Consider the following 20,245-nt stretch of genomic DNA (forward strand, 5'->3'; position numbering starts at 1 on the left):
ATGTAGAATAAAGAATATTGTAGTCATGTACGAAGAGCATTTTGAATAGAGAATGCTAAAGTAAAAGGTTCCCGGTATGTGTTTTCATGACAACCTCTTAGCTATTTCCTGTTTTGGTCTCGCTTTACGTCTTGTGGGACTGAGGCGGGTGGACATTCGCGCCGAGTGTTGAGACGTTGCGAGGGAATGTTGATCTGTTGATATCCATGAATGAAGGTGAGTATTTTTCCTTCATTCTGGAGGGTATCAGCAAAAGGTTGGACCCCCTACATGCACGGCCGTTTCGTAGCTTTGCCGTAGCAACGACGGGCAGTCATCGCTTCAAGTTGGCAAGCTTTGTGTACATCATATGCGTGTTGCACTTTTATGCCGTGAGATAATGTGTTCGTTTAGCATCTGTGGGATATGTTGTAAGTCCGATTGAGTGTAAAGTGCTTAGTTACCGCAACGTTTTGTGGCCAAATTGACCGCGTGTGTGTTGAGAGGAGTACTTGTTGTTAATGTGCACGGCTGCACGCGCATCCGCGCCCGCCACCACCTTTGTGTTTATTGCACTGTACAATCCACTTGTGTGTTGTTGATTATTGTGCCGTCAGTTTGCATTGTTTTACATTGGCACTGATATGCTGTTAACCATAAGCCGAAATTCAGAAGTTTTGACATTAGGTTTAAACTTAGAGTTAGCGGGGTTTAATTGGTCGGTGGAGTTGATTTCAACAAATTCCAAGCACTTTGTCAGATATTTGTTAGTTTCAGGGCTCCGGAGTGGCTAAGATATTCCCCTTTAAATTCAATCATCAGAAAGTCATTTACATGTGATGACATTTTTCTGTTGTCATTCTTATGTTGAGGCGGCAAAAGGAGAAAAATGGGTAAAAAGTAAATGATAGATTACTTCTAAAGTAACTTAGTTACTTTGATAATGAAGTAATCGGTAAAGTAACTAGCTTATTTTTTTGAGGCGTAATCAGTAATTACATTACTTTTTCAAGTAATCTGTGACAACACTGCGTATGACGTAGGTCCTCGCCCATCACATTGGTTCCCGGAAATAATTAGTCCCACACTAGAATGATTGAAAAACGGACGTCTTTGGACAGATTTTTTTTACGGGGAAAAGGGAACCTGACGAGCCAGAAGATGAGCCCACAACCTCAAAGAAACCAAAATCTACTGTATGCTACTTCCCAATCACTAAAGACCCACGAACTGCGAAGGAGTAGATTCGTAACCCGTATGTGAATAAACTGAGTGATTCGAGCATGTCTGTGCCAAAGGAATATCAGCTTGTAGAGATCGCAAATGACGGCGACCTTAAACGTACATTTGAGACAACAACTGTACCGAGGTTCTGGGTTAAAGTCATTTCGGAATATCCTGACATAGCTAGGAGAACACTGAAAACTGTGCTACAATTTCCAACATCGTATCTTTGTGAAGCGGGCTTCTCTCACTCTCCCATCTCGGGAGATTCAGCCGCTGATTCAGCGGGTGAGTTGTAGTTTCCCTGTACTTAAAACGACGGGGCTAAAAACCAATGTTATTTCATATTTGCTGTATTTTTCTGCCGCACTTTGCCGGTGTTCTGACAAATTTGGCATGCGTGTAACGTTATAAAAGACTGCGAATGCAGGGATTCCAAAGGACACACTACAAACTTTCTTTAAAGAAAGGAATATTAACTTACAGTGCCCTCCATAATTATTGGCACCCCTGAAAAAGATGTGTTTTTTTAGCTTCTAATAATTTTTTAAAATTCAAATAATATGGGACCTTAATGGAAAAAAAGAGAAAAATCCAACCCTCAATACAAGTGCATTCATTCAGTGGGGAAAAAAATCCCACAAATAGAAAAAAATATTTGACATCAAATAATATGTGTCTCAATTGTTAGCACCCCTGGTGTTAATACTTTGTACAACCCCCTTTTGCCAACAAAACAAGGTCTGGGGACTGAGATGGCCATGGGAGGAGCTTGATTTTGTGTCTGGTGAACCATTTCTGTGTAGATTTGGCCATATGTTTAGGGTCATTGTCTTGCTGAAAGATCCAGTGACGACCCATCTTCAGCTTTCGGGCAGAGGGCAACAGATTTTGATTTAAAATGTCATGGTATTTCAAGGCATTCATGATGCACCCTAACAAGGTTCCCAGGGCCTTTGGAAGCAAAACAGCCCCACAGCATCACTGACCCACCCCCATACTTCACAGTGGGTATGAGGTGCTTTTCAGCATGCGCATCTTTCGTGGCACGTCAGACCCACTTAGAGTGTTTGTTGCCAAGTCTCTTCATGTACCCCCACTCACTAGGGTTACTAGAGTAGTAGCAGTAACCCTTAACCCTAGTGGTGCCCAGGGGCGTAGGTTTGGTCTCAACATTGGTAGGGAAGATATAACAGCATCTATGAAATTCTGATGTGTGATTTCATTTCACAATTTTTTTTTCATGTCACTTCATATTCATATCTCCCTGAAGTGGACCCATTCTTGGACAGCGCCCCGTTTTTGTTTGTGTTTTTCTTTTTTTCTTTTCTTCTTTTTTTAATAAATGGACTTGCACTCTGAAGCCACCGCGTTGCATCACCATAATGCACATAATTCAATCTGTGATCCAAATGAGGGACAGCTAGCTTGACTTTATTGGTCCTTGTGGAGGCTGGCCTGACTGCAGTAGTTTTGCAGTTTAGCCAGTTCACACAGTTTAATGTTATGCTAACTCTTGATGGAGGTTGGACTTTCAGTAGAAAAATTAGTGGTGTTTCCCCCACCTCCGCAACATTGACGTCTTTTTACATTACCGACTTACTCCTGCTGAACTTCTAGTATCCCTCCTCTTTGCAATTGCAGGGGGCGGAGGAGGTGGCATGTTGTCGACATGAATCTGTTGGGGCTGTGGGGGTGTGCGTGTTGTGTGTGGTGGGGGGCAAATCATCAGCCAATCAAACGTGCATTTGAGAGGGGAAAATGGACCAGCTCATTCACCAAGTGAAAAGGGATAAATGTCAGTCTGAACATAATTGAAATAATTCACTTAATAATGGTAGGGTCTATTCTGTCTTTACAACATATTGGAAGTTAATTATAACTGACGTAATTATATAATGCAAATAAGGTTGCTTAAAAGTTGGTTTGAGCATCCTGAAAAGTTGGGAGTGTTATGTCCCTACCGTCCCTATGCAAACCTACGCCCTTGGTGGTGCCCGGGGTCATAGGAGCACTAGAGGCCGTGTCTCCCACACTGGAGAAGTGGCTCCAGCAGATAGCTGGAAAAACATCAGAAATCTCCGTCCAGAAGAGTATGAGAATGAGAATGCTTTATATTGGACATGAGAAAATAAAAGTAATAAACAAACAAACAAAACAAAACAAAAATAGACAAACCAATTATTATACTTGAGATAACAGCAACAATATTTAAGACAATAATAATAATAATAATAAATATTAGAATGTATTCATTGTGTCCAAAAAGGAGTAGGATGAAGCATTTGCTTATTAAAACCTACCCCCCTTTTCTATTACTCAGTAATATCAGTCCGCCTTATTTAATTAGGCCTCATATCAACAAAGAAATAATGCAACCATATACATAAGATGCAAGACAAATAAAAATAAAATGAAATTAAAAGTACCAGCCAATAACAGATATGTGAAAACCCCCTATATTAAAACCCTTCCTCTTCCCTATACCCTGTGAGAACCATGTGTTTGTACCACTTCCTAAACTGGGTCATGCTTGGACATTGCTTGAGCCCCTCATCTAACTTATTCCACAGCCTTACTCCACGAACAGAAACACAAAAGCTTTTTAATGTAGTCTGTACTCTCTGATGCTGTAAGTGAAGCTCCCCTCTCAAACTGTAATGACCTTCTCTGTTAGAAAACAACTTCTGTATATTGCCAGGAACTGACATGTGGATAACCTTATACATGAGCTGAGCTGTTTGAAAATGAACCAAGTCCGTGAGTTTAAAGTTCTGGATTTTAAAAATAATATATTAGTATGATCCCTATAACCAGCATTATGTATTATTCTTATGGCTCTTTTTTGCAAAATGGATAGTGAATTTACTGTACATTTATAAGTATTACCCCAGACCTCTGCACAGTAGTGTAGATATGGCAGGATCAAAGAGCAGTAAAGAATATGGAGTGATTTATTATCAAGAAGGTGTTTTGCTTTATTCAGAACTGAAATGGTTCTTGCTAATTTACTTTGTATATGTTTTATATGAGCTTTCCAATTAACCTTGTCATCAATTACAACGCCAAGAAACTTATTTTCATGGACCCTTTCAATATTCACCCCGTCTATCTGTATCTGTACTTGACTATATTTATTGTGGCTGCTAAATAACATAAATTTAGTTTTACTCAAGTTTAATGTTAATTTGTTTCTATCAAACCATGCTTTCAGTTTACAAATCTCATCAGAAACCCTACCCAGGAGTTCATGTAAGTCCCCCCCCCCCCCAGAGCAAAAGATACTAGTGTCATCTGCAAATAAAACAAATTTTAGTTTGCTTGAAACTTTGTATATGTCATTTATGTAAAGAATAAACCGTTTTGGACCTAACACTGAACCCTGAGGGACGCCACAAGCAATGTCCAAGCATGATGATGCATAGTCACCCAACTTCACAAATTGTTTTCTGTTACTTAAATAACTCTTCACCCAGTGTAGTACCACCCCCCTGATCCCATAATTTTCAAGTTTATTAATTAAAATGTCATATTTAAAAATGTCAAATGCTTTTTGTAGATCTATGAATATTCCAACTGAATGTAATTTGTGGTCAAGAGCGTTAGTGATCTCCTCAACTGATTCTATTAAGGCTAGTGATGTTGAACTGTTTGCCCTAAATCCATACTGACCATCAAAAAGTAAGTTATATTTACTGATGAAATTGTCTAATCTTTTGCTGAATAATTTTTCCAGAATTTTGGAAAATTGTGGAAGTAGAGAAACAGGCCTGTAATTTGTGAAGTGGTGTCTATTCCCAGTCTTGTATAATGGCACTACTTTTGCTATTTTCATTTTGTTTGGAAATGTACCCGTTTGAAATGATAAGTTACAGATGTATGTTAGCGGTTTTGAAATCCCCTCAATGACCTTTTGAGAGTACAGTCCTAGGAACAGCAAAGATACTGCGCAAGACCCTGAGGCTCCCAGGCCTCTAGCAGAGGACCAGAGCTTGAGATGAACAGCCACCCAGCCTACCACGGGAGATGGGGAGAATTGAGATCTGGCTTTCACGTATGTGGACAACTCACACATGTGGACGTCAAGTCTTTATGGGGATAATATTATTATTATCGGAGTAAGACGGACAAATACTTCATCCTATTTCATTTAAGCCTATATGGATGACCTATCAATTCAGTTGAATGGGACACAGATGTCTTGGGGGTAGAAAATCAGTTTATTTATGCTGATGCTCGTTTTCTTCAGATGTTGATGATGTGCTCCCACTATTGTAGAAATCATGGTATTATAGTGTATATTAATCCCCCCCAAAAAAAAGGCCAATTTGCTAATTGGAACGTTTTCTTTTAATCTGCACTGATTTTGTTAAGCGCTTGTTGTTCAGAACGTACATAACACCACACTGCTTAGTTATGGTCCTAAGAAATGAAGTTTACGAACACTTTATTTTGACTACAATGATGCACTGGCTCCCTGATCCAAAATGGCATAGTGCCAGTTAATTGTTTGTGTCTGAAAGAGTGCCAACATTTATCATCTAAAATATTGGGGAAAATGCGACAGTAACGAAAAAAATATAATTAAGCGATAGTTATGAGGTAGATATCCGTAACTTTTTTACAGGCGCCAATTTTTTCATTCTGACGTAATTTGTTTAAAAGTTTAAAATATGCAAGTGAATAACTTTTTAAAGTCGTTTTTTTTTTTTTTTTCCAGCTAAATATTAGACATCATTTAATGACGCTAAGCTAAAAATGACAAACATTCCGAATAACAAATACGATTACTTACGTTCTTTAATGGCTAGGTTGAAACAAAAGCGGTTGCTCGACGTCTGTAAACGGGGGTTTTCAGGGTAAAATGGACAAATTAAAAATAGTTTGGGGGCTTATTGCGACATGAATCTGCTATAGCAGCATATAGACATATTGTTTAATCAAACGCAACAGTTGTTCTGGCTTAAAATACAGCAGTTTCTTTTAAAGAGGAGTGCAAGACCAGAAACTGCTCTTTCAGTCTTGTTTGTGTTTTCTGCCATACACGCTATTTTAGACTGATTGGAATCTGAGGAAAATTATCATGTTTTTGGAGAATCTTTCAAGTGGCTTTTTCAATTGGGTGAAAATATAAATTTACCAAGCTCCCCAGGTGAGCACAATGTAAAAAAAAAAAAAAATCTCTATTTCAAATAATCAAAGAAGTGGTTCCTTACTATCGTCAGAATTTTCTCCTTATTGATTGTTTTCGTTAGTGTGTTCTCCATTGCAAACTGTTTCCAATTTAGCCACATCACAACAGCATGCATCACTTGCATGTGGACAACATATGCTGCCAGACAGACATCTGAGTACCAGAACACTGCTATAAGCCCTGGCCAGTTTCCTCATTATGCAGTTGAGTCCTTGTCTCATCAACACAGAGACACTGTTAAAGAGGGAGTACGTGCAGCACACTCCAAGGAGGATCACGACACAGTTTGCCACCTGGTATGCTCGGATCACTTCATGTTGCTTTCTCTGGACGCTCACAAAGTCCCCGAAGCCAACCGTGCTGAAGGCCACAAAGCAGAAGTAGAGGGACTCCAGGTAAGTCCAGCCCTCCATGGCAGAGTAGAGCAGGGCTGCACCGCAGGCGACGACAATGACAGTAAAGAAAAGCACTAGGCTGATTTGGTATGTCGGCGGTTTCCAATCAACTTTGCAGTCATCTCCTCGGCCTCCGCTCTCCAGTCTGCTGTGTCGGATTCTCTTGGAGTGGCGCCAGAATAAAAGGAAGCTCAACAGAGATAGAACTCTTTCCAGGAAGAGGTTGAAGAAGAGAATCGTGGCCGAACAGCCGAACAAACCGTAGAAAACAAGCAAGACCTTTCCTGCTATTGTAGATGGGGCTGTCACGCCGAACCCTGTCAGGAAACAAAATATCATTTCACTTAAGCGCTATGTTCTCTATTCAAGGCACAATGGATTCTTGAGTGAAATGTGCTATCTAGTGTCAGAAAGTCTGGTCACAGTCAAACATGATGGGTCTTCATATGGGATAAAAACCTCAAATACATATCGAAAAACACCATAGAGTGACAAATAACTAAACAGTGGACTAGTGTCAAAGAGCTATTTAAAAACAAGTTTAAACAAACTAAAATCACCTGACAGAACAAAGTTGAGCAAATGTTTTCAGTGTTTACAACGTTATCAAGGGCACCGTATAGAGGTGAAAAGTGATATGATTTCTAAGGGCCCATGCCCTGATGGGGCCCACAAAGAAAATTAGAACATTAAGTAATCGTTTGCAAATTTAAATATTAATCATTATAATTTTAATAGGAATAAAACGAAGGGTTTCTTTTCCTTGTTTTGGTAAAAAGTATGTATATGTATTGCCAATCACCCCCCGTATTTTCATTAAATACTTTGGTCAGACCCGGAGCAGTGGTGCACATTTACACCAGTCAATAGCTGAGTGCACGGTACTGCAGAAATGTTTTCAAAACAAAAATAGGGTTATCAAAAGAGGAAAGAAAAGAAAGCAAAACAGGAGAGGGTGTAGAAAAGGCCAACAGGATGTGACAAAGTACTTCACAAAGGAAGGTTGGTGTCTTGTGTCAGTGTCGTACTGAAAATTAACCTGTTATCTTAACCCACTCCACCCCCATCAATGAGCGTCATTCACCTATTCAAAAACATGAATTCCATATAATGACGGCATTTTTTGGTATCCTACAGATGTTGAAAGTTGGTGAGGAATTTTTCTTTTTTAAAATCGGCTTGAATCCAGTTTGTCAAGAATTTATTGAATTTAGTTTGTCATCAATTGAATTTAGTTTGTTTACAAGGGACCTCGCTTTGGAGCTCTAGCCTATAGTGGAGATAGCGAGTTTCCAGATAGGGCTAAGCCTACTCCATAATGAAATACTGAAATTGTTTGCTAGCTAGTGTTTGCTCCACTTTTAGCTTACATTTAAATGGTACAGCAGGCAAACCCTTAACAAGCTCTTCATACTAAAACAGTTGTCCTCTATTGGTCTCCTGAATGCAATTTGTAAGATGCAGCTGCAAAGCATTTTTGGAGAAGTGTGCATCGCTTTACGTATATTTTGCATACTCCCTGTAACTGTTTCAGGTGGCGAGAGAGCTTTCAGTAAGCTAAAACTCATAAAGAACTATTTGAGGTCCACTATGTGTCAGGACAGGTTTTCTAGTCTTGCCATGCTGTCCATTGAAAGTCAGTTGGCTAGGAAGCTAGACTTTAATGATTTGATCAGTGACTTTGCTAGCAAGAAGGCTCGGTGTTGGGCTCTTGGTGAGTAAGGCTGAGCAAGGGACCATGACTCATGCAGTGACAGCCGTTAAATGTATGGCTACATTAGCTCAATACACTTGCTACAGTATACATACAAGGTCAAAAAGTCTGCTGCTCGCTTTGTTTGTTATATCATTCTAAAGATGATGTTATCTTAATTGTGGTTAATTTATACTGTAGTATAGTCACGTTAAAATATTTATTGTAAGTCATTCATTATGGTATTTGCTTTGAGAATATTTCTAATAAAAATATATTTACATAGTAAAAGATGGCCTTCAGTACATTTCTTAATATAGATGATATCAGTCTATTCATTATTGCTCCATACGCTGTATGTTTACATAAATCTATTTTCATTTTAAATTAATGCAGAAAATGCACAAATTAGTGTGTAAAGATTCACCAGAATGCAGGAAATTACGTAGTTGATACTGTGTGTGAGTCCTGGCACTGGTGGTGGGGCCCAAAGTGATATCTTTTCATGGGGCCCAAAATCGCTGGCAGCGCCCCTGAACGTTATGTCCAAGAAGTCAACAATTAAACGATTTTCAATTTAAAAAAATAATCAGCCTCAATCTAGAATCGGGCTCAGAGGATCGATGACTCACATCTCGAGATTGTACCAAATTTATTTCCAATCCATCCAAGAATAACAGAACAGTAGCAATTTTAGTTTCCTTCATAAACAACAACAAATTGAATTTTTTAGGCAAGCTCCAGGCGGTCTAAGAATAGGTGTATGCGTTAATTTTATCTAAATTGCAAGTCACCTAGTCATCTGCTAGATCACTTGACTAATATTACATTTTTTTTTAAATCTATACTTCAAACACACTTTTATTGAACATCATTGTGTCATCAAATAACGCAACAATTTGTTTTGAGAAGATGAAAACTTCTTTTCAATATCTTTGAAATATGAATCACTGCTTTTGAAACATCAAATGTCGCAAATGTAACAGTGTTACATCATTAAATGTCAGTAAACACGGAAGTTGCGCTATAAAAGGAAATTGATCTTCGATTAATGCTGGCTGCTTCTACGTTTCCCCAGTAACATAGGCAGTGCAATGATAGTGGGAATAGTTGTAAGATTAGAAAAGGACTCTAAGCAATCAGACTTGTCTAATTTTTATCTTAATGATTTGTTTGTCTCTCGTGGATTCAGGAGGAATATTGACGGACTGTCGCGAAGGTTGAAACGCCTGCACCCTGTGGACATGACTAAATCGATGTAGCCTGGGATTGCCAGCTAATCAAGTTCAAATGATCAGTTAAACTGAGTGTAATTACTTTAGATTTTTAAAACTGTGGAAGAGTGATGATGACAAGAGTTAAATGATTTTAGACCTTGTAAAACAATGAATTAGTGCTGTTCAATAGAATGATTTATATCACCAAAACGCTAAAAAACATTCTATCCACATTTTACATGTCATCATTAATGCCATAAATAGACCTATTCCTGCATTGCACATTTTAGACAGTAGATGGAGTCCAAATTTGCGATGACTTGCTACATCGAAGGGATTCCATAAGCCACAGCAGGGCCGTCCACCCACCAAAGTGTCCTGATCTCTGCTCAATTGTTAGCCTATTGGCCCCCCTTCTTGTGACATGTGAGTAATGCATTTAAAATAACAGCACACATAATCCACACAGAATACAGACAACACAATTCATTCCAATGTCAATAATAATTAATTAATGTAGGGCTGCAGCTACCAATTATTTTAGTAGTCAATTAATTGATAAACTAGTTAATTCAAATAATCGAGTAATCGGATAAGAAACATAGAAAATTAAAATACCTGAGCTGAGCCTCAAACAGTATAGAAAAATAAATAAATGAGGATCTAAGTACAACAAAAGAACAATTGGCTATTTTACATAGCAAAGGTCTGCTAGCTTAAATGCTATGAAATGCTAACTTTTTTTTTTTTAATGCTCTTAACAAATGGTTCAAACACATATTCCAACTAAAAAACTGCTAAATATACCAAAAAGATAAATTATGAATGCATTTAAAAATAGCTCAAACAAAAACTTAGCTTGTGTTGGTCTTAACAGGGAGCAGCTAGATTCAGCCATCTGAAATGAGTTACATCGCATTCACTGTCGCCACTAGAGGGCAGTGTATCCATCCTAATAAATAAAACTAAATACAAACACTTTCAAAACAAACCATTACAACTCGAAGACTCGAAGCAGCAAAATTTAAAGTGCCTATGACAGCAAAAAGCATGTTTATTTCGCTGTATTTTATGCTCCTGAATGAAATGGACCATTTGGATGTGTGTGGAAGCGATTGATTTATATATTAATTTTTTTTAATCCCGCGCCATGAAAATGAGTGACTTCCTGGATTGAAGACGAATGCGAATGTGATGTCACCCGGGTCAGCATCTCACAATACAGCATTGCTTTATAGCATGCAGATAGACTTTGGATTCAGCTGATTTTACGGATTGATTCATTTATTTTTCGCATCACGCCAGCCAAATGTGCTGCAGTTGTTTGTCGCTGCGCCAGGGAGAGCCGTGTGAGCCTTTTTGGGTTTTAAAAAGTTCCCGTTCACACCAGAGATTGGCCAAAACAAGTCCAACAACTGTTGGACCATTGAACTTGTGAGGAAGTGAGTAAACTAAACTGGGATCATGGCACATGTTTTAATAAGGAGGTTGATTGCATTTTGTGGCTGACAATACTCCTTGTCCACCGAGAAGGCCACTCAGCCGGCAACCGGCGGCTCGTGCAGCTCCCCGCTCTCGTCTGCGGTTCTCCATATCGTCCAGACTTCAACCCCCTATGCCCTCTTCGCATGCCCGGCAAAAGACTACTATCCTCGGGTTGGGCTTGGGCAGCCAGGCGCTCCTCCGACGTCCATTCTCCAGCTGCTTTCCTGGCAACAGCATTCCTGCCCGCAGCGGGGGGACGAGGAGCTGTAACTTGCTCGCGGCCGGGGGGTTGGCCGAGCGGTAAAAACAATCAACCCCGCCGCCGTATGACATGATCCGGGGTAGTTTTGTGTGATTTTTCATTTTCGAAAGGCGAGAATAAGACTTGGAAACGTCGCTCGGTTTGGGTTAGCATTTCGGCAAGCTCACACACCTCCTGTTTTGTTTCCGCTCTTTCCTCCGTCTCCGAAGCCGGGGCAGGGAAATAACAAAAGCCGGACTAACTTCGGTGGCATAAAATACCGTTCAGGAGGTGCAAGAAGTCGACATTTTTTACCTTTATGCAGTCATTTTGCCCTGTTCTACTGAATAAATGCATTTTTAATCAGTCAAATTCCATTTAGCACAAGACTGTTATTTGTCATGACCATACCATTTATTTAACATTTAGCGAGTTAATTGATTAATCGTTCCAGCACAAAATTAATGTATTATTAATGATATTTTGCTAATTTAATAAACAACAGTCTTAAAAGTGAAAACCACTTGTCACAAGTATTTGTGGATAATTCCAACAAGTATTGGTGGATAATTATTGTAGATATTGATACATTTAACATTTGTTGCAGGTCATTTTCCTGACAGATAAAAATAAAAATGAGTGGAGAAAATCTGTCAGAATTGTTTATTTCACCAAATAATTGAAAATGTGTTGTATTGTGGCATATCTATACTGTAATCGTTTATATTTCTTTCCCATTTCATAATGCACAATGAATTAGAAATACGTAAAACAATTAGGTTGGAATTGAAAATTAATGGGGTTTTCTCTAGTGGGGAAGGGAAATAAATAGTTTATTTCACATAACTTGGAAAATAAGCAGGCAGTGTGATGGCATTGACATCTTATGAATTTAATTATTGAGAGATGTAAAGTACAAATTACAATAATAAATTTATATGCTGATGGTTTTCAATTATACCTAGTTAAGTAATTGACAGGATTGATAATAACCCTAATAATACAATCAAAGCAACTTTTGAAGCGGATATCCTTCAATGACTAAGTCTGTCACCTAATGGCAACCCAAGCGAACATGCTTTTCGCATACCAAACACAAAAGTGAATGTAGAAACAAACAAGCAAAAGTGTGTGGTGGCTGCGCTGAAGTCATTCGATAATCCATCATTTGATTTTACAGGATTTCCAATTACGATATGTCCTTTTGTGTTTCTTTTATGGCACTTAAAAATACTTTATTCTATTTAACATCTGTAACGTTGGTATAAAAAAGTAAATATCACGCTTTATTCAACTGTGTCATTGCCCAGATATTACCTAATGGTAGTGCTGCTGTAGTGAACTTCCATACTCACCAATAGTGGACACCACAGTACCCACAAAGTAGAAAGCTCCCGGGATGTCCCACAGTGCTCTGCTTCGTTCTACACGTACTCCTGCCATCCTGGCCTCTTCGTAGTAGCGCAAAAGAGATTTTAGATCTTGGTTACTCAAATTATGCACATGACTGAACTCCCTGAACCTTGTGTTCCAATAATGGTGGGCCCGAATTTCTGCTGATCTCTCTAATGAAGAAAATATAACGGCACCAGCCAGCATGTAAAGGGCAATGAGCACTCCAAGGAGGCCGAAGCAAGCGGTATCCACCTTGGCAGGTGATGGAGAGATATCTTTCTTCAGAGACATTGGGGTAAGTTGAAAATTGGTTTGAAAGTTGAAGACGTGTTTTCTTTGTAAGCTGGAAAACAATACAGTAATAAAGATGCATAAGAAACAAAGCAATGTTTCATTTTATGAATTCAAATAATTAAAGCTACTTACAAAAGAACAACCCCACTATCCAAATGTAGTCTGCTTACATCAGATTGTGTAGATGGCTTTTTAAGGGGACTTGCAATAATGTGTGTAGGTAGGCTACTGCTTATCACTAGCTCAATAATCGGCCTTTAGTCCTCTTTATGAGTTACAAACATGTTAAGTCATAAACATACAGATTGCTGCTCTACCTTCCATGGATACACACAAATAAAGCACTAGACATGCGGCACCAATTGTTATGACTAATTGCACAACACCGTATACCAGTAAAAATGTTAGACACAATAATGAACGCATATCATACTGAGGTGAGGTATTTTTGCCACACTTATGTGGCTAAATTAGGAAGTAATTAAAAAAAGCCCGCAATATGTTATTTTTTTTGTTTATGCTTTAGTAAATGTTATTATTTTAATACCTTTGAGCCCTTTAAAATTGAGTGTTCCTGAATAAAATTAGAAATTAGGAACTCATTTGCATTTGTCCTGGAAACCAGAAGGACACAGGTTTGAAAAAAGGCCAAAAGGATAAATGGAATTTACCCTTGAGGGATAATAATAACTTCAAGAAAAATATATCCATAGTAAAAAGGTATATATCCTTCTGAATGGACAAATTTTTGTGACACTCTTACAGTAAATTAAGACTGAAAGTCTATGTTGTAGGCTGTTCTTAATATTGATGTTTTATTTAAAATCTACTGCGGTAAAGTGAAAAATAGCTTTGTCAGGGGAGTCAACGACCAAAATGTAATTATGGCTTCGTAAGGATGGTTGTTATGACTCTGAAATGAGATAAATGTATAATAATATATTAGGGCTGTCAAAATTATCGCGTTAACGGGCGGTAATTATTTTTTTAAATTAATCACGTTAAAATATTTGACGCATTCAACGCACGTGCCCTGCTCAAACAGATTAAAATCACAGTAGAGGTGTGCATCGGCACTGCTCTCACGATTCGATTTGATTACAATTTGGAGGGCCACGATTCGATTCGATACGATTCGATTCAGAGGGTCACGATTCGATTCGGTTCGATTCGGCAATGCATCACGATGCATTAAAGCCTCGGATGCATTAAAATTCTAAAGCAAAGCATTTTTTTCGTGAATCATGAGGCAAGTGTTAGGTTTTGTGTTGGTTTCTCCTAGTGTGACTTGTCCCTGTGATTACCCATTGATTTCAACTGTGTGTGTTCTCCCAGTGTATTCTGCAATCTGCATCCACCTGTGTGACCCAGCTGTTCCTCGTCTCGTTACCCCTTGTCTGCGTGTGTATATAAAGACCCAGTTTCTTGTCACCCCTGGTTGCGTCATTGTCAATGTAAATGTCTATGTCAACGGCAAAGTCCATGTCAAGTTCTCATCAACAGTATTCACGCCTATCCAAGCCCTTGTGTTCAAGTGAGTTTTTGAAAAGCAGTCTTTTGTTGGTGACAGTTTTTGTTTGCTTTAGTGCCTTCTTTGGATTATCACAGCCTTTGTTTGCACTTTGTTTTTCGTTGGCTTCAATTAAATCATTTTTGCACCGTTATCTGCCTCGCCTACATTTCCCTGCATTTGGGTCCACCTTGCTCGCCCGCGCTTCGTGACAGCAAGCCAAGGGGTCAGACATTAAACCCCTTTTTATTAGCTCTTGTGTCACTCCTGGTTGATGTCAAATGAAAATACTTTCAGCTATATATATTTAAAAAAAAAAAAAAACAGATCACAGCATTTAATTAGTGCTTTGAATGAGTCCAGGGCTTTCTCTTTTTTTTACACACAGTAGCAGCCTTTCACACAGTGCAACATCTGAACTCCTGTGCAAAATCAGTAATAACAAGTCACAACGACCCTTCAATAAAAATATTCAAGTAAATATTAAAGAAAACGACAAAGAAAATATTGTAGTGCAGCAGCATCTTTATCGCAATATCAATCCAGGGATCAGTTCAGTTGCAAACAAAACATCAACTAAATTGCAATGTAGAACAAAAGTAAAATGTAGGCCTAGCCCACTATATATGTGCAATAGAGGTTAGATCGGGCCTAAAATATCCAGCCCGACCCGACACAGCACGCTGGTATTGAAGCCCGACCCGGCCCGAGCCCGATCAATTAACTAGATTTGCAGGCCAAGCCCGTATAACCCAAAATTTTTTATATTTTTATTTATTTCTGGAGTGACGCGGGGAAACAAATGCAGCAGCAGCAATTTATTTTCATTTCTTCGAGTTGGCAGAAAAGTTTTCTTAATGTTTAAATAGTCTACATATTTTTATGATCATTATAAAAGCATTTACGCAACGAAATAACGCTGGGAAAGTTTAATATAAAAAAAACATGCGGGGCACGGCGTTCATGTGCGTGCACAAGCAAATGCACAATACAGAGAGCCTGTTCTGGGTTTTATCCATTTTTTTTTTTTTTTTTTTTAATAATTTATTAGTCCGGCACAGCGGCCCGACCCGACCCGACCCGAAAGTGAATGCTTAACATTTTGGGCCCGACCCGTCCCGACACGAATTTCAGGTCGGGCCCAAAATGTTAATCGGGTTCGGGCACAAGATCTAATCTCTAAGAGATAGGACATAACATAACAATGGCTGAAGCGGAGAAAGAGGGAGCGAGAAAGATTATTGATGCACCTAAGAGATTGAAAGCAGACATCTGGAGACATTTTGGTTTCTACGAGGTTGGTGGGAAACTTGACCAGAGTTATGCGGTGTGTAAAAAATTAAACATGAGAATAATTATACAAATGGGGAAACCAAATCCGTTTCATCACTGGAATTGCACAGGGAAGATTTTCGAACGTACTTATATATTTTCAAATGCGCTGAATTGATTCGGCTTGTTGCCCGCATCGAATCGAATCGTCCATGCCCCGCATCGGGATGCATCGCCGCATCGATTATTGTTGACACCACTACATCACAGTGTCACGTGCACTTGGTACTTGTGTTTTTTTGGGTGTTTTTTCGCCCTCTGCTGGCGCTTGGGTGCGACTGATTTTATGGGTTTCAGCATCATTGTGTAATTATTGACATCAACAATGGCGAGCTACTAGTTTATATTTTGATTGAAAGTTTTACAAATTTTATTTAAACGAAAATATTAAGAGGGGTTTTAATATAAAATTTCTATAACATGTACTCACATTTATCTTTTAAAAACTACAAGTCTTTCTATCCATGGATCGCTTTAACAGAATGTTAATAATGTTAATGCCATCTTGTTGATTTATTGTTATGGTAAACAAATACAGTACTTATGTACAGTATGTTGAATGTATATATCCGTCTCGTGTCTTATCTTTCCATTCCAACAATAATTTACCGAAAAATTTGGCATATTTTATAGATGGTTTGAATTGCGATTAATTAAGATTAATTAATTTTTAAGCTGTGATTAACTCGGTTAAAAATTCTAATTGTTGTACAGCCCTAATATATATACCAGATACTTATTTTGGAATTGATAGCATTTAAATTAAAACTTTAATTTAAAAAATTTAACCAGCATTCGCACAAAATAAAAGCAAGAAAAAATATTTTCTCATTCATGTTAAGAATGTGTTTGGTGGAAAATAATGTCTGTGAAATTGATTTGCAATTTTTGGTCAGAAAATGAAATGAACAAAACCGTTTAGCGAGAAACATAAAGTAGATGAGGTGGTTAATGTGTTGATTTGGTTTTCGTACGGGCCGTGGAACAATGGAGCAGCTCTACACCCTCAGCAGGGTCCTCCAGGGTGCATGGGAGTTCGCCCAACCATTCTACTTGTGTTGTGTGGATTTGGAGAAGACGTTCGACCGTGTGCCTCGGGGAGGCCTATGGGGGGTGCTGCAGGAGTACGGGGTACCGAGCCCCTTGGTAAGGGCTGTTCGGTCCCTGTACGAGCGGTGTTATAGAGTTTGGTCCGCATTGCCGGCAGTAAATCGAATTCGTTCCCTGTGAGGGTTTGACTACGCCAAAGCCGTCCTTTGTTACTGATTCTGTTCATAAGTTCAGAATTTCTAGGCGCAGCCGAAACGTCGAAAGGGTCCAGTTTGGTGGCCTCAGCATATCATCACTGCTTTTTTTGATGTGAAGCTGTTGGCTTCATCAAGCCGTGACCCCCCAACTCTCACTGGAGCGGTTCGCTGCCGAGTGTGAAGCGGTTGGGATGAAGATCAGCACCTCCAAATCCGAGACCATGATCATCAGTCAAAAAACGGTGGTGCGCCCTCTCCAGGTCAGGGATGAGGGTGGGAGGGAGCGGGAGATCAACAGGTGGATCGGTGCAGCATCTGCAGTGATGCGGACTCTGCAACGGTTCATAGTGGTGAAAGAGCTGAGCCAAAAGGCCAAGCTCTCGATTTACCAGTCGATCTACGTTCCTACCCTCACATATGGTCACGAGCAGTGGGTCGGGACTGAAGGAACAAGATCCCGGATACAAGCGGCCGAAATGAGTTTCCTCCGCAGGGTGTCCGGGCTATCCCTAAGAGATAGAATGAGAAGCTTGGTCATCCGGGAGGGACTCGGTGTCGAGCCGCTAATCCTCAGCATTGAGAGGAGCCAATTGAGGTGGCTTGGGTATCTGGTTTAGATGCCTTCTGGACTCCTCCCTGTAGAGGTGTTCCAGGCATGCCCGATCGGCTCTGGGGATAACCTAGGACACGCTGGTGAGACTGCCTCTCGGCTGGCCTGGGAACGCCTTGGGATCCCGCCGGAGGAGATGGTTGAAATGGCTGGGGAGAGGTAAGTTTGGGCTTCCCTGCTAAAGCTGCCGCTCCTGCGACTCGACCCCGGATTAAGCGGTGGATGGATGGATGGATGGATGGATGGATGGATGGATGGATGGATGGATGGATGGATGGATGGATGGATGGATGGATGGATGGATGGATGGATGGATGGATGGACGGACAGACATAAAGTAGACGTCACAGATGTAGTAGTAGATTTCTACATTTATTGAAAGAAAAAATACATGCGTGGATAAAACGCATTAATTTTCAAACGGATTCAAATTAAGGGATTTTAGAATGACACAAACAAACCATAGGAAATGAGACACTAAGATGGTTATTTCTTACTTATAATCGAAAGAAAACTAATGGTAATTTAAAAAAAAAAAAATGCCAACATTTCACCAATCTGTCAAAAAAAGCTAATGTACATAACATTGTAATAATGCAAATTCAGGAGTTACTAACATTTTCCTTCTGGCCCTGCAATGGAGCTGCACTTTTACTTCTGTCCACTGGATGGCGGTAATGCACTTTCTCATCAAACAAGCCGCAAATAAAGTATAGCTCAGCAGAAGAAGACTAAGCGTTGTGGTTTGTACTTGTTAGCAGGTTCTTACCAGGCAGAGTCGGTAAGTGTAAACGACAACTATTCAAAATTTTGTTTTGTACTCAATGCAATCTGTGTTTTGAGAGCAACCACTGTTCTTCACTTGCATTGTTACGAGTGTCCAAAACGGTTTTTTGTTTGTTTTTCTTTTACTTCGCTAAACTATGGAGGTAGTACACGAGTCGTTTTACTCGCTCTTGTATTCTGTTTATTAACAGAGCCAATTTAGAGAATGGACAAACCGGTGCCTGTGCTTCGCCTGCCGAGAGGACCCGACCCTCATAGCCGTGGCTTCGACCCCAATTCCCCTCGTTATATTGATCTGTGTAGCACATCCATCACTTCTTCCTCAGCGTCGTCGGGCGCATGCGCGAACCCCGAGGAGCTCAAACGGGAGCAGCAAGTGCGCGCGGAATTGCGAGAACGTTTCCTCAGGTGTGTTCTGGCCACGCGCGACAAGAAAGTGAGCATCTGCATGCACGGCGACGTGACCGTGGACGCCACGTTCGGCGGCTGCGACATTGACGTGCTCAACCTGCAGGTGTCTGATCTGCACACTCCCATCGGGGTGCAGAAAGAGGCGCTCATCAGATGCCAGGACATCATTTCATACTCGTTTGATTTATGAACGTTTTTGAATTGGAGTCGTTTACATTCAGATGTGAGACGTTTGAGCCAACAAGATGCACGACCTGGTGTCTGTCACAAGATGGTAGTATAATCTCGGGTTTTATGTTGCTCATCTTGGTTAGTGACTGTCGAATAAGGATGCTCCATAAGATTAATACAATCGAATGTGGTGTCTACACAGGTAATAATAGATTGTTACCTTTTGTAACAGATGAATTTTGGATACGCCTCTCTGTCTTGCATTACAGACTTGCAAAAAAGGCACAAACGTTTGTTCTTCCTGTTACTACACACAGCTGTGTTTTAGATGAGCAAGTAAAAATAGTATATTTATACATAAATAAAACAATTTCTGACCAGTTAACTGCAATTGGATTTTTTTTTTTTTTCCTAATATGCCATCGTGAATAGGAATCACTGCATTAACCCTTTCCGGACCGGTGGTTACTACAATGAGCAGATTCAAAATATTTATTGTTGTCATTGTTACAAAAGCACAACAAAACTTTGTTTGGAGCATTCATACAGCTAAATTAATAAAGGGGTATTCAAAACCGTTAAAGTGGCTGTGACATGAGAAAAACATCTTAAATAGCAATAGCATCAGTTTTTAATCTGCTGTTTGGCCCCTCCTGTCATTATGCCCCTCTGGAGCCTCCATCTGGATGATTTCAGCGGATTTAGAATTAGGCCCAATGGAGGAGGGAGCGTTTTTCAGTGACTCGGGTTCAAGTGTGCGGCCCAAGAGGGGTGGAAGTCTTTAGAATTGAATAGAATACCTATAATCCAGAACTCAAGACGAGAGCAGTGGGCTCCCCGGGCCCAAGCCAAGGATGGCACTATCTTGGCGGGCACGCAAAGAGGGCCAAGGGGGGGGGAAATCTCAACACAATCGAGAACCGGAGACGAGAGCCTCGGCCGAGGGAGGCGGCCACTCGCGCCATCTCGTTTGACAGGGAGCATTAACATCCGCAAATTTCAAGCTGCCTCCTTATTAAAACGTGTGCCATGATCACAGTTAAAAAAAAAACTAACTGAAA

At 39.9% G+C, this 20,245-nt stretch overlaps 2 protein-coding genes across 3 annotated transcripts; one reads left to right on the forward strand and one right to left on the reverse strand.

Moving 5' to 3' along the window:
- Positions 1-3,206: 3,206 nt before the first annotated feature.
- Positions 3,207-13,114, reverse strand: si:ch211-261a10.5 (potassium channel subfamily K member 13). The gene is made up of 3 exons (XM_057839392.1): positions 12,784-13,114; positions 6,559-7,109; positions 3,207-3,263 (listed from the first exon to the last, which is right to left on the reverse strand). Exons 1-3 carry the CDS (start codon positions 13,112-13,114, stop codon positions 3,207-3,209), a joined length of 939 nt encoding a protein of 312 aa, XP_057695375.1.
- A 1,447-nt stretch (positions 13,115-14,561) lies between these two features.
- gemin7 (gem (nuclear organelle) associated protein 7) lies at positions 14,562-19,559 on the forward strand. Of its 2 annotated transcripts, none has more exons than XM_057839769.1 (2): positions 14,562-14,651; positions 18,794-19,559. In XM_057839769.1, the coding sequence occupies exon 2, from the start codon at positions 18,808-18,810 to the stop codon at positions 19,201-19,203; it is 396 nt and encodes a 131-aa protein (XP_057695752.1). In that variant the 5' UTR covers positions 14,562-14,651; positions 18,794-18,807; the 3' UTR covers positions 19,204-19,559. The 2 variants fall into 2 exon arrangements, with proteins under 2 accessions (XP_057695752.1, XP_057695751.1); XM_057839768.1 differs by lacking the exon at positions 14,562-14,651 and adding an exon at positions 18,505-18,597.
- Positions 19,560-20,245: the final 686 nt, after the last annotated feature.

This window comes from Corythoichthys intestinalis, chromosome 6 (genome assembly GCF_030265065.1).
Source record: "Corythoichthys intestinalis isolate RoL2023-P3 chromosome 6, ASM3026506v1, whole genome shotgun sequence".
NCBI lineage: Eukaryota > Metazoa > Chordata > Actinopteri > Syngnathiformes > Syngnathidae > Corythoichthys > Corythoichthys intestinalis.